The sequence below is a fragment of the Gobio gobio genome (assembly GCF_949357685.1).
Source record: "Gobio gobio genome assembly, chromosome: 22".
Classification (NCBI taxonomy): domain Eukaryota; kingdom Metazoa; phylum Chordata; class Actinopteri; order Cypriniformes; family Gobionidae; genus Gobio; species Gobio gobio.
The window spans coordinates 20,171,371-20,186,876 of record NC_137118.1 but is presented as its reverse complement, the minus strand read 5'-3'; the positions used below and the strand labels follow the sequence as shown (position 1 = coordinate 20,186,876).

The 15,506-nt window shown below is 37.5% G+C and overlaps 1 protein-coding gene across 1 annotated transcript in view; it reads right to left on the bottom strand.

Moving 5' to 3' along the window:
• Positions 1-844: 844 nt before the first annotated feature.
• The window catches only part of cwc27 (CWC27 spliceosome associated cyclophilin), a 54,007-nt gene continuing 39,345 nt past the window's right edge, over positions 845-15,506 (bottom strand). The window contains exons 12-14 of the mRNA XM_079804543.1: positions 9,884-9,993; positions 7,263-7,375; positions 845-1,370 (exon numbers count right to left, since the gene is read on the bottom strand). Of these exons, the coding sequence (XP_079660669.1) occupies positions 1,208-1,370; positions 7,263-7,375; positions 9,884-9,993 (386 nt within the window). The 3' untranslated portion in view covers positions 845-1,207. The remainder of the gene's footprint in view (positions 1,371-7,262; positions 7,376-9,883; positions 9,994-15,506) is intronic.

Genomic DNA, 15,506 nt, shown 5'->3' with positions numbered 1-15,506 from the left:
GTGTAATTATACATCGATATAGATTAATGCATCGATCAACTGACTAATGATATTTTTCATGCAACACAAATTTATATATACACACAAACACACACACCCTTTCATACATATAAATATAAAAACACATACAAATATATCCGATTTACGTTTAACATTTATTTTTCTACATTATTTTACAAAAAAAACTATTGTATTGTTAATTATATTGTATATAACCAAGTATTTTTGTTGTGGATGTGGCAATTGGGATACAGGATTTGCAGTTCAATTAAATATTCATAGTTCATACTATTTTTTGGTGTAATTTGTGAGTTGATAGAAATGTCTCTGATTGTTTAAAACAGGCACATAATATTGTAATATCAACCACAGGCTCCTGAATCTAACTAAACTGAAATTGTATCACAGCATATTTTGAGATATAGCAAATATTATGGCTGAGGAAAATAATGTTGTAATATTGTGACAATTAAAAAAAAATGTAATCGAAGAATGTATTTTCACAGCCCCAATTGTAACCGATCATAACCCAAAAAGTATGTCTAACAAACTACAACGGTCCAATTATAATCAGTGTAGACTGTGTGAGAGATTTATTTTGCTTTGTTATAATGGGACTCTTGAAATAAGTGTGTAGAATCTAAAATTTTACATAAACTAATGGTCACCCTCTCTGTATTGGCATCAGCTGCTAAGTGACTTTGACTGATTTTAGGATTAATTGGTCGCTTGTAGCTTGACAATGAATCCAATCAACTTACAAACACATTTTTCCCCACATTTTTGTGTAAATTAATTCAGTCAATGTATCAGTTAGGTCACAAAGTGAACAAGAACGCTTAAACATTAGAAATAATAACTTTTATTACTGGGATGAAAATGTACACTCATTTTGAGAGCATTCGTTTTTGTATGAAGTTGCAAAAAAACGCACCAAGGACTGAGAAGATGGTGTTGCCTTTATGGGTTAAAAACAATAAACGCTTACCATCTTCACAAGTATCTCCAGTATTAGTAGGTAGAAATGAATGTCTTTTTAATAAAGAGGCTGCAGATATCCCCCATTCACATAGACAGAGCATCAGTTAATATGATTCCTCTCCGGAAGAAATGTATTTGCCCCAGATGTTATGCCATTTCTAATGGTAGGAGTCATTCCAGATGGGCAGTTTGAGGCAGCGGGTGAACAAGGAGTGTAGCTGTAGTCTCACCTCCTGGCCTTCTTCTCTTTCATGAGTTTTTTGCTCTCCTCACGTCTCCTCTTGTTGACAGGGTTGCGTGGATCATAGATCTCGAATGTGTCTTCGTCCTGCATGTTGGCATCTTTTACCTTTCTGGTTTGTTCATCAAAGTGCAGAACATGGGCCATCCTAAATCACAAGGGGAAACAGAGTTCAGTTCAAAAGAACAGCAAAGTGCAGCTCACAGGCAAATAAATCATCAAAATCACAGTGGGAAGTTCCCGGTGGAATAGATCAGATCAGAGAAGACTTACAAATCTGATGAGTCCACAAATAGCCTGTTTTACAGCATCTTTAATTCTTTCCCCGCCATTGACGGAAATTTCTGTCAATTACAACATAATACTTCCCCGCCATTGACTTTCTGAGTTTACGCAGTTATACGTACGGTAGGGGGTGCTATTACGCAACTTCTAAAAGAGGACAAAACACAGGCGAAGAAGCAGCAGAAACAAGCAATATCATATGTAATCATATGCATATGTAAAATAACACGATCGTCAACATTAAACAGAATATAAATCAAAACTGGCTAATGTTACTGATTGAAATGTCGACCCAGGATGAGCTATAGGACTGTGCAAGCTTGACAAAAACGCGATGCGGTGGCTGGCAACTTTTTTCAAAAAAGCTGGTGGGGAAAGAGTTAAAAAGGAATAACTTATCAAAAATATTAAATGGTCATTTGCTCCCATTGTGAGTGGTGCCTAGCAAATAAATAAACGAATAATAAAATCAACAAGTATTATAAATACAAAAATATAACAGTTAATAATAAATAATACAAATAACAAACAGGACAGATGCTTGCTCTTTTTAAGCGATATCAAATGTTCAGAAAACTAAAACTGTTTTTCTATAGTATAGTATAGCTAGAACCAACAAGAAAGAGTATGTGGAAGCCATAATTATCAGTCCTGCTAAGTTTCGTCTTCAACACAGCAGCATTTGTTCTTTTTCCAGCTGTCTTGCTCCTACTTACAAACAAGTTTTTTTCCCCCAAACCAATTAAGTGCAAACAACGCTGCATGGCCAATTCTAAAGATTTTGTTCGTCATGTCAATTACACTGAAACAAATACTAATCCTACCATAAACTCAAAACTTAACCTTAGTTTTGCATTGGTGGCACATCCTTTGCCATAATTAGATCCACCCATGATATTTCTGAAGCGTGATTGATCTTCAGCTTCTACCTCGACAGCGACACCCCTTGTAGGAGGTCTCAATAATCCAGCACAGATGCTCATCTACATTGCATTTCTTCAGTAATGCTCTTTCCCTCTCTCTTCACGGCACGGCTGGAGAGGTGATTGGCAGGCAGACTAACATTCCACGAAGCATTCCAGAGTGCCAACATCAGAAAGAAGAGCTCACAGCTGGCTAAAGTCGCTTCCTAAGGACTCCTGAAGACTGCAGCCCAATCCAAGACACAGTTTACGCTAAGCCAACAGGTTTCTGAACACAGAACAACAGTTCTGTCATATCTGAGTGGTTCTACTGACGGCTTCAGGATTTCAGGAGTCCACGCTAAGATAATTAAAGAAATAGAAAATTCTGCATTCATTTTATCACTCCAAGCCCATATGGTTTATTTATTTGTCTTTACAATCAAAGTTAAAATGTGGCCCAATGTTGTTTTGGCCACAGTCATAGTATAGATAAAGTCATAGACTCTTTTGACTTCTTGACATTGATGGATCATGAAGAACCTTTAACATCCATGGATCCTTTCCATTCCACAAAAAGTTATTTATAGTGGAAAAAGGTTCTTTAGATTTTTTAAATGTTTTTGTTATTTTACTTTTTTTATATATTTTTTTCCCTGAAAACCAAAAATCAATTGCAATCATTGCAAAAGCACCTCTTTGGGACATTTATTTTTGTGTGTAGAAGATAATGGCTGAACTTTCATTCTGTCTGAGGTCATGCAGATCCACACATCTCACCCCTGCTCTGCTGACCAACATTTCATACTGAGATGATGGCTACTGAGGAACCATCTGAATCAAGACATAGGGAGTACCTCAAAGAAATGTCAAGAAGGGTGAAACAGGTCATTGTTATACATCATGGACATGGCTGGATGACTCTCTGGGGTCTCATCCTAACCCAAAAAAAAAAAAAGATTCTAAAAGAACTGACATTCCACACCTGTTTGAGCTATTCTGGTGAAGGTCAGAATTTCTGGAAAGACTTTATCCTCCTTCAAGAATCTAAATCTGTGGTGCAGGTATCGTAATGAATGCACTAGCCTCCAAAGCCCAGAGCTGGTTTTAAAGAACAAGATGTGACGGGACTTTAAATAATTCAATGACTGCCAGCAGTCATTCAATATGGTGCAACTTTTGGTGGTTTCACAGAAGTGTGTCAGGAAGTAACTTTAGGAGCTGAAGGAAGATTTTTAAATTGAGCTAGTTGTCCGAGTCAAGATGAATACATTAAGGAACGGAGAATGGAAGCGGCCTCCTCTCTAAAATTATGAGCCTTTTCGTTGGCAAGTAATCCTCCATGCTGCTATTTTTGAGCAATCGCAGAACCCCTGAATTCGGCCAAAGAGATGCATAAAGAGTCTGCGAGTGCATGCGAGCCCATTTTTAAGTGTTAAACCGAGTGTGTGCGTGCATGCTTGCATCCATTTGAAGTCCGTAGGAGATGTGACAGCTCATCTAGAATGTCATGGCTATACTCTGGCAGACCCACAGGACTCCCGTCGCGTAAGGCAGTCGGCACTGATAATTTGTCTAGCAGTCTCGGTGATGACAGCCCGTCGGACTCCTCGCCTAGAGTTATGGCTCACACAAAAATCCCACCGTTTGATTGGGGCTCTTATCAGGGAGGGGCTCCCGCCATGATGCCGAGGCCCTCGGAAGCCTCTTCCTGAATTTATTTTTCTTTCGCTTTTGCGAAAGAGGGGGAAGCAAGAGAGGAGGCCTGGGCGAAAAGGGGTTTTTGTAGACGCAGACACAGATGGAATAGTTTACAATCTGGCCCAGACTTGACTTCCAGTGTCTGACCTGTTGTAACCCATGTTCCGTTCGTGGGGTGCACCAGGCGTTCAGAAAGTGGTACAGACTTCCCACTGCTGTTTTTCTAGCACTGGGGGCCTCCCGTCCCTCCTCCGCCCCAGAATCAGTCCGGAGACGTCCTAGCGTCGTGGGGGTCCTTAGACAGTAATGACGGTCCATCCAGAGGATGAAGTAACTGATAGGAAACACATAGGAACTCAAGCTCAGACGGCGGCGCCCCTTTTGCACTCACATGTGGTATTTGTTGGAACATTTGAGTGGATATATTTAGATAAAGACTCAAGGTCTTTGAAGAAAAGCAAATACGAGAGAAAAACACACCGTGTCGATTCATTTCCCTGCGGTGGCTTGCAGCGTGAAGAGGGAGGACGACGGTCTGACAGATCTTCGCTTTATCCTCAGCACGTCACCGGTGTGGCTGCGGCACGGACTCGCACACCATTAAGACTGATAATTAATCAAGCATAAAGCCATTACTTTCCGCAGAGGCATGCACTCGACCACATTCTTTGCGTTTGATTGTGATTTACGGTCTTCCTTCCAATGCGTAAAATAAATGCTGCGGACGTCTACCAAAAAGTTAAGCAAAGACGCGCCGCATCCAACCCGCAGAGTCGCTTCAAACACTTCCAGTGGAAAAACTACCCTGGGTTTGCAATGAACTGCATCTATGGATTGGGCATACCCAAAAAAATAATACCCAAAAAAAGCAAACCGCTGAAGCTATACGTTTTAACTGAGAGCGGAAAAGCAGAATGATTTACCAGTCTGCTTCCCGTAATCCTCAGAAAAACTAGAAGTGCCGTGTGACGCATTGGTCATGGCAGGGCTTCAGAAATAAAGCATATCTATGAATCACAGTAATGTCCAATCACGTTGAGAGTTCATTAAATAGAAAAACACATCTTTCAAACTGAAAGCCATAAATGTGGATGAGCAAAATCAGTTTTTAAGTACCTACCGCCATCTCAGAGGCCGTACTTACAAACACATGCATCTTCATCACATATGCTAGGAAGATTATGGAGAAAACAGAATCAAACTGAAACATTTCTAATTGATATTCTATTTGTGTGCTTAAGCGCACAATCAGGGCCATAACTTTATGCCTCGCATACAGCATTAAGATTGATGCTCCCTGGAGCCTGATTCATTTTGCAGCATCATAAATGTTATCCTGGCCAAAGAACTCAGCTGTCAATAACACCCTCGGCCCAACATGGAAACGTTCCCATCAGATCAGGACAAAAAAATAATAATCTAGAGGATGCCAAAAAGAAAAGCTAAACTGTGTTTAGTCTTCATATTTAAAGGAGGGCAAAAATAAAACCGAACAGACTTAATATTTGCACAGTGAGTGGTGTGTGTGTAATTTAGTGATCTAGCACCGCTGTGACATGGTAATTATTTCATTTCTGTCTTCATAATCTAGTAGTACGCTGTTGGATTGGAATGTCTCCAGTGACATACAGACAGCTAAGGCAGTTGTTACAGCTCACAACATACAATACTGTCCGACACAGTGCCTAGTTGCGAGTGATCGCATAAAAACAAACAGTAGGGGAGAGAGGGGGTATGTAGTGCCATCTTTAGTTGTCATCTAGGAGAAAATGTAAACAAATACTTGATTTTATAGACAGATGTCTGCTATCAAATGACATTACCGGAAAGCAGTACAGTGCCAGAAATTGTTAGGGGTAAACATGTCAAGGGGTAAGCCGATCCATTGGGAAAAATGGAAATGATTTATATTTCAAATAAAAATGAACATAAATAAGAAAATAAGGAATAACGCACATCTCGTTCCTAAGTACTATTTGTCTGCACATTATTTGCGTTTTCATAAACCATCTAGAAAAAAGGTTTAATATTCATGCAGTAAAAAAAAATATTTTTGTAGCCACTGGCACATGTCTGTTTTTGGAAGAAAAATTAGTTAATAATTCATGGTTAAATGTGTAGCCAAAAAAAATTACATTATTTTAAACACTGGAAATTCACTAACAAACATGATATATATTTTAGCCCTGAAGTTTTGCAATGACATAAAATAAATTTGGTACCACATTCGGCTGGATATGATTGGATCTTTCTAAATATAAAGAAAAAATATTGTACGCAGTTTTCTGGATTTAGGGGTGCCACATCCTACTTCACTATGGATTTATTAGTGCTGCAGAAGTCAAACTAGCATGTGTCCGGTCATCATAGGGAGAGTATAGACAGAACACAAAAAATCATTAATTTTCAGAGCTGGCGATCAGAGGACACATGGGCATATGGTTAGTGCTGGCTTTGTGCTAGTGTAGCTGAATCCTGTTGACCAACTTGGCTTGGGAAGCAAACCAAAAATTGGTCTTCAAACTGAAGCTAGTTGCCCAAGAAAGTCTCGCTGGTTATGCGGATTAAAAGCCTGGTGGGGACACCAGCACACCCCTTATCCAAAACATATGCTGGTGTTATGGAAAATTCCAACAATGGTTTATCGCCCAACGCTCGTTCTGCTGGCACCCGTAATGAGCGTCTGTTAAAAAGACAGCACGTGTCTGACTGCAGGTTGACGTGCCCTGTCTGGCGTACGGTGGGTGTGACACGTTCCATCTGGGCACGCCGTCTGCTGAAGCAGTTATTTACTCAGTTAAGTCAGCTGAGAAAACTACTTCTCCACAAGTGGCTATTGCAGCGCAGCAAAAACAAACACTGCATACTGTTCTAATGGTGTCAGTGCACTCCAGAGCCAAACGCATTACTTGGCTGGAGAGCGAGGTAGTTCAGGCACACTTAAGGAGAGCAGCTGTGCCTGATGTGGAGAGAGGTATGAACGTTTCGCTATGTTAGTCCAAATAAATAGCTCTGCTACCTTAATGCGAAACAGTAGCTGTGCATTGGGACAACCAATGAGGCGCGAGTTATTGAGAATGCATTTGATCACAGACAACTGCAAGTCCATTAGTGCATTAAACCTCTGTAGGAACCTCTAAAAAGCCACTCACCAGCCCTTATCGTCATCCTCGCCTAGTTCCTCCATGTTTTCCTCTGGAACACTAGGCGTCTCCGTGATCGCAGATGATAGTTTGGATTTGAAGCTTTCCAAAAGGGCAAGTGTCTTAGGGGCAAGAGTAAGTATGTTATTTTGACTTTTCAAATACATAAAAAAAAGCCATGTGCATATTTCGCTTAGAAAATTACGTCATCACCCTCATTTTGTTCCAAACCTGTACGACTTACTTTCTTCTATAAAACAGAAATGTTGAGTAACCGAAACATTGCGAATATATAATTGTTGTGATGATGCAAGTCAGTAGAGTAGTGTGCGAGATTTACAATTTTCTAGTTTATATTGGACTTTTATCCTACACACCTAAGTATGATTCATGAGCATGAGACGCTATATTTTGTAATGGTTTCTATGGAACACAAAATAAGATATTTTAAAAAAAAGTTTTCAGTGTGTCCGAACAATGAAAGTCAATGGGGTCCAATGTAATTGGACTGTAATTGTATGGACAAAAAAATCTGGAACAGGCTGTCATTGACTAAAAATTTTGACATGCCCACCGGCTCTACTTGCCACATTCAAGAAGTGATGTTCAATTAATTCCTGAGTCAAATCTTTTCATTGAATAATTCAACCTTTGACAGATAACTGACAACAAAATTAGCAAATTTGTAATGATCTTCCACAAGCCAAACATCTCAATATTTGCACTTAAAAAAGATTAGTAGAACACAGTATGGTGGTTGCTATAAATTGATTTAAATAACGCTTCTTGTTCTTTATGACTTTTGTTCATTTTACGCTGCTATGATGCGTTTTCTCCATTAAACACAAAGCACATACATGCACCCAAAGGTAACTTTATTTTAAGAAAAACACATTATTTACCACATAGTTTGCATCTGCAGAAAGCATCTGTTACACATTTTTCCTTTGTGATAATGTCAATATTTATGACATTTAAGGCTGTTTGACTTCTTGACACTATTCTTGACAATTTTACTAATATTTCCCAGTCTTCTACTGTTATATTTAGTGTAAACATAACCTGGGGCCGTATTCACAAAACATTTTATCTTCCCATTAAGAGTCCTCCTAAATAGCATAGAGAAAGGGTGGGGTTGACCACGTTGCTATGGATGATGTCAGCGTGCTTACTAACTATATACACAGTGATTGGCTGATGGGGGAGGAGTCCCTGTTAGTGATTTAATCATAGAAATATTGTAAAATGAATTATCATGTTGCCATATTCACATAAAGATTTTAAAATGCAGGCTAAGTATCACTAATTAAACAAGTATAAACTGACGTTCAAAAGTTTTTGATCGAAGTCTGTTTTATAGAAGTCATCTCTTATGCTCACCAAGGCTGCACTTATTTAATTAAAAATACAACAACAAACAAAAATCCCAGTAATATTGTGAAATTTTATTAAAATGTAAAAAAAAAATAATAATTTATATGAATATATTTTAAAATGTAATTTATTTCTGTGATGCAAAGCTTAACTTTCAGCATCATGACTCCAGTCTTCAGTGTCACATGATCCTACAGAAATCATTCTAATATGCTGATTTGATGCTCAATAAATATTTATGATTATTATCAATGTTGAAAACAGTTGTTTTTTGAAAACAAGTCTATTTGATGATTAGAAAGTTCAAAAGAACGGCATTTATTTTAAATAGAATATTTTGTAACATTATAAATGTCTTTACTGTCACTTTTGATTAATTTAATGCATCCTTGCTGAATACATTTTTTTATTTTTAAAGTGACCCAAAACTTTTGAACGGTAGTACAATGTTGCAAAAGCTTTCTATTTCGGATAAATACTGTTTTTTTTACTTTCTATTCGTTAAAGAATCCTAAAAACAATGTTTTACACAACTGCTTTCAGCATTGATAATAATCATAAATGTTACTTGAACAGCAAATCATCATCAATAAATCTGTTTATCACTTTGGAGAACTTGGAATAATGCACACAAGTAGCCACAATATTCTTCAGAAATTAACCTTTTGTGTTCCACAGAAGAAAGCAAGTCAAACAGGTTTGGAATTTCAGTAAATTATGGCAGCAGCATCATTCTTGAGTGAACTGTTCTTTTAAGAAGAAACTTGTCATTTAGTTTGAGCAGGAATGAGCCAGCTCCTCCCAAATCATAACAAAACCCTTTTTTTTACCATTATAAGAGCAGGAGAAAATCTTATGCTGCATCCGAAATTGCATACTTCCCTTCTATATAGTATGCGGAAAACAGTATGTGACAAAAGTAGCATGTATGAATTCACAGTCCTCATAAAAGAGTAGGCAAAAAGTACCTCGATGACCTACTACTTACGGCGAGATTCTGAAGTGTGCATACGATGAACACTTTACTGTCTCGTGAGGTCACGGGAGAGAGTTTGTGAATGGCAGTGAAGCGCATTACTGATGCTGATAGATCACATGATAAATGACAACGTGGCGAATGTAGTACGTCAAGATTACATTCATACTCTATAGAACATTTTAGCGGGCGCAAAGTAATTACTTATTCAAAATAATTACCTACACAGAAGAGTATGCGATTTCGGATACAGCCTTGATGTTTTGAAGCACTGACCTACCTGAGCCTCTCGACCAGAACCCCTTTTTAGTTTCTGCTTCCTTATTTCTTCATACTTCTTCCTGCTCTCTAGGTACTCCGTCATCGCCTCATTGGTCGGCTTACTGTCATCTTTGAGAGAAAAGAAGAGTGATCACAATCTAGATAAGAGAAATAACTTACCCTCAGGGATCAATCTGTCTATTAGTTTAGATTTTATATATATAGTAGTTTGACTAACTTGAAAGGATTTACATGAAAAGAAAAACAGCTGAATTCCAGAACAGAAGTTATTACTATCATATGGACATAACTATGAAATACATAAAGTTTATACTGCTATAAACTTAGATGAAGATGACAGCTCCTGTGGGCTGATTCCTTCCAAGAATAATCCTATAGCCAATGCCAAAATTTAGGTCCTAAGACCCTCATCAGTGCAAAGGCCAAAATTTATGACTTTTGCCGTACAAATGACTTTCTGTGCTATAAAGAGATGGATTTTATTCAAATTATAAGGAAACACATGTGATATACAGACATGTATACCGCAAGGATTACACAAATGAAATGGGAAACATATCAAAATGTGTTTATGTAACACTGAGGCTCTCCCATCTTTCAAAATAATCACAGCGAACACTACAAAACTAAGAAAAAAAAGAGAAAAGGCACAAAAGGAGGAGAGATAGCAAATTTAAGTATGTAAGCATTTAATGAATTAAAAGTTCTGTAATTTCCACCATGATATTATAACAGGTTTATTTGGTGGCAATTTACAGTACCTGTCAAAAGTTCGGAAACATCAAATTTTTTCTGTTTTTGAAAGAAGTCTCTTCTGCACACCAAGGCTGGATTTATTTGATAAAAAATACAGTAAAAAAAAAAATGTATATTAACACAATAAAAAAAAAAGTTATATTGTGAAAAAACATTACCATTTTGTATGTTTTTGAATAAATAAAATAATTGTTTTATAATTGAATATAAAATAATTGTTTTTAATTAAATAAAAAAGTATAATTTATTCCGGTGATGCAGAGCTGAATTTTCAGCATCATTAATCAAGTCTTCAGTTGTACATGATGCTTCAGAAATCATTCTAATATGCTGACTTGATGCTCAAGAAACATTTCTGATTATTTTCAATGTTGAGTAAATTTCATTAACTGTAACGTTAATATACCAACCTATTGAAGTACTAAAATCTGTTTGTAACCTTTATAATACACTGATTCATGATGTGGTTTTCTTATTACCACCTTTGAATTTGTAGTTGTCAAAATTCATCACAAAACACCATCATAGTAACACACAACACTGACACAATACCATAAACATTAATTTAACAATATAAGATGCATCATTAAGCCTTGTTTATACTTTCGCCTGGCTCCACAACGCCAGCCTCCGCTGACTTATACTTGACGCGCTTGCCATTGTACTATTCTTTGAAATGACGGGGTGACTCTGAGTAATTTTTCTCTAAACCATCAGGAAGCAGCGATGAGAATTAGTAATGTACACACTTGACAAGGTTTGTTTTTTGTACACTTTTGTACACAAAACCCATGCTACAAACGAACCAAAGAAACAGTAAACATTGAGATTATTACTTGTGACAGATAAGAGTAGTAAAATACACTACATTGGGATACCCCTCCAAATCACTGAATTCAGGTGTTCCAATCCCTTCCATGGCCACAGGTGTATAAAATCAAGCACCTAGGCATGCAGACAGGGCCGTGCACAGGGAGGTGGCCCGGTGGCTAGGGCCACTGCCCCTCTGCCCTCATCGGCTGAGGTGCCCCTCTTGCCCCCCTTCCCTCCCTCACCCCCAGAGGAGAGGATTATCATAAGTGTTCTGTTCCACTAAAGATCCATTCATTCCCGCTCCGCAGCATCGCTCACAGTCTGTGGCAGTGCCCGCTCTCTGTGGAGACGACAGTTCCAGAGTGTCGTCCCATTAACAGGTAGATTAAAGATTACAAACTACAATCCACATTACAGACAGTGGTTTATCCGCAGAATTAGTAATTTGGTAGGTTGTTTTTGTATTTATGTCGGTAAAGTTTTGCTCCTGGTCTTCTAATAGTGCTAACAACTTATGCAAAGTATTCACGTTCTTGGAAGATAATTAATTGTCTAATCAAATTATTATACCTGATCTGAGCTAAATAACACCACATTTGGTGTTGTCGGCACACTTTTTAGACAAAAACTTCACAAAAAAGAAGACCGTGAGAAAGAGCAAAGGGAGGCTAAAGTCAGTTTAACATTGAAAATATGGATTCAAAGCTCCAGCATATCAGCGGGTAAATAATCATATAGAATATTTAGCAGACAGTGTGACACTTTAACTCCTGTAAAGTAAATTTCCCATTATAATCAATTGTGAGTTAATATAGTATCTATAACATACATCATATTTATAATGTATTAATAAGACCATATTAATAGTAGCCTATACACAATTTAAAAAGACAATATACTATAGCCTAAATGTTCTAAATGAGTTGTATCTTAGGCTGTGCATTAAGCCCTAAGCCCTACTATGCTAAGAAAAATTTGCTTTTCAAAAAATATATATGTTTGTATTAAACATTGCTGGAACAACAGAGTTTCTGTGAAAATAAATCAAATGTATGGGGTGGTAAGGTGGGCCTTTTAACCCACAGAGACAGGGTCAAACCAGTATGGGGCAAAAGACACAGTATTGATACAAATACTTTAGCTAAAATAATGTTTTGATCATGTCTTAGTTAATTCTTGTTCAAAACAATCACTTGAGCAAAGTATGTACTATTTTCTGTTTATTTAGATAAATAAAATAATTAATTATTGTTCAATTAAATATATTGTCATTCAAATATGTTAGTATAGAAAAATATTTTAAAAATACAGAAACAAAAATTAAAGATTCTGAAAGCATTGAATGATAATTCAATTAAATATATAATATTTTTTATAAAGCTTTACAGTAGTAACAAATAATTAAAATGTGATATTTTATTATATGATTAATATCATATTTTTAAATATGATGGTTTCATTATAAATATGACGATTATCTCTAAGGTGGACACCCAACTTAATATATGATATTTCCCATCTAAATCTAACCATGTCATGTCAACAAATGGAACAGTCGGCCGGCTGTTTATCGTCATGTTAATAATTGTGTCTTTTACCCCAAATACCATACTTTTACATATTATTCTGTTATTGAAAAACTGTTGCTTTAATTACCTTGAACAAAACCGAAAACCATTAACAAGACCTTTGTTTCAAAATATATTCAACAGTGTTAGCAATTATCATTCGTTACCTATATCTACAACATTTAAATAAAAAAATTCAATAAAAAATAACAAAAACATTAAATATGATATCAAATTAGCTCAGGATCACCTTTTTGGAGAGCAATTACAAAAACAAATTGAATTAGCACGAAAACCTAACAACTGTTTTTACAATATGATTTAAAATGTTTGTTATTCATTCTCTATATTAAGGTGATACTCAACCCCCTTATAGTGCCCCTTTTTTGGTTTTGGCCACTGCCCCTCAAAATGTCTGTGCACGGCTCGGCATGCAGACTTCTTCTACAAACATTTGTGAAAGAATGGGTCGCTCTCAGGAGCTCAGTGAATTCAAGCGTGGTACCGTAATAGGTTGCCACCTGTGCTGTAAGTCCATTCATGAAATTTCCTCACTACTAAATATTCCCCGGTCAACTGTTAGTGGTATTATAACAAAGTGGAAGCAATTGGGAACAACAGCAACTCAGCCATGAAGTGGTAGGCCACGTAAAATCACAGAGCGGGGTCAGCGCATGCTGAGGCGCAGTGCACAGAAGTCGCCAACTTTCAGTCAAAAGCAACAGACCTCCAAACTTCGTGTGGTCTTCAGATTAGCTCAAGAACAGTGCGTAGAGAGCTTCATGGAATGGGTTTCCATGGCCGAGCAGCTGCATCCAAGCCTTACATCACCAAGAGCAATGCTAAGCGCCGGATGCAGTGGTGTAAAGCATGCCGCCACTTGACTCTAGAGCAGTGGAGATGTGGAGTGACGAGTCTGGCAATCGGATAGACGAGTCTGGGTTTGGCGGTTGCCTGGAGAACGGCACTTGCCTGACTGCCTTTTACAAAGTGTAAAAATTGGTGGAGGGGGGATTACGGTGTGGGGTTGTTTTCCAGGGGTTGGGCTTGACCCCTTAGTTCCAGTGAAAGGAACTCAATGCTCAAAGCATACCAAGACATTTTGGACAATTTCATGCTCCTAACTTTGTGGGAGCAGTTTGGGGATGGCCCCTTCCTGTTCAAACATGACTGCGCGCCAGTGCACAAAGCAAGGTCCATAAAGACATGGAAGAGGCAGTTTGGTGTGGAGGAACTTGACTGGCTCAGAGTGTTGACCTCAACCAGATAGAACAGCTTTGGGATGAATTAGAGCGGAAACTGCGAGCCAGGACTTCTTATCCAACATCAGTGCCTGACCTCACAAATGTACTTTAGAAGAATTGTCAAAAATTTCTAAACCTTGTAGAAAGCCTTCCCAGAAAAGTTCAAACTGTTATAGCTGCAAAGGGTGGGCCAACTCAATATGAAACCCTACTGATTAAGAATGTGATGTCATTAAAGTTCATGTGCATGTAAAGGCAGGCGTCCTAAAACTTTTGGCAATTACAGTTAGGGATGAAACGGTATGGAAATTTAACATCATGATTATAGTGACCCAAATTATCACGGTTATCAATATTATCACGGTTTTGTTCAAATGAGATGAAAGTGTTCAAAAAGTACAGATGCACACACAAAACATTTCAACAAGTTTTATATTTGAAAATCAACAAACAACAAATAAATCAAGCAGCTCTATGCACTTTTTTTTAAGCTAGATTCTATTCAGTGAGGTTTCCTTCCTTATAATGGCCGTCGTCAATAGCAACGCATAAATAATAATCATTTGTCGTAAATATAATCTCTAATATTATCTCTGTAAATATATTCTCAAGCAATATTCTCATCAGTGTTAAGCAATGATGCATTTAAATCTAGCATATTTTGTGTAAAAGCCCAAACAGTATCCTAGCGAAATAATGCATATCCATATTTCCATATGATTTGACAGTTTATTTTATTAAATATCAAAATGTGTGCATCATACCTGACACCTAGATGAACACTTTACAGTCAGTTTTATGACTGTGATTCTCTTCAAATGCTAGTGAAGTTTGAAACGTGTATAACGTTACCAATGTTGTATGTAACTTTAGAGACGGTCCCTAAATTCGCCAGCATTATGCCAGTCATATCAGATGCGCTGTGGTTCTGCTGTGTTTTTTTTTTTAAACCATTTTCGCTGCTGAAATAGAACAAAAACAGTCAATCGCTGTATGATGAGTGAATCTCCTGCGTACATCGCGCGTTTATCTCTGCTTTGAGTGCAGATTTCAGCAAGTGAGCGCGGCGCGTGCTCTGAACGAAACTCTGGCTAATCTGAACGCCTCTGATTATGAGATATCGCATTCATAAACTCAATAGAAACACGTGTGAGTGGTTATAATGAGCAACAGATGGCTTTTGAGAAGACTATTATAAGTTCAACAGCCAGAGTGACTAGTGTGCAGCCGAAATAACGTT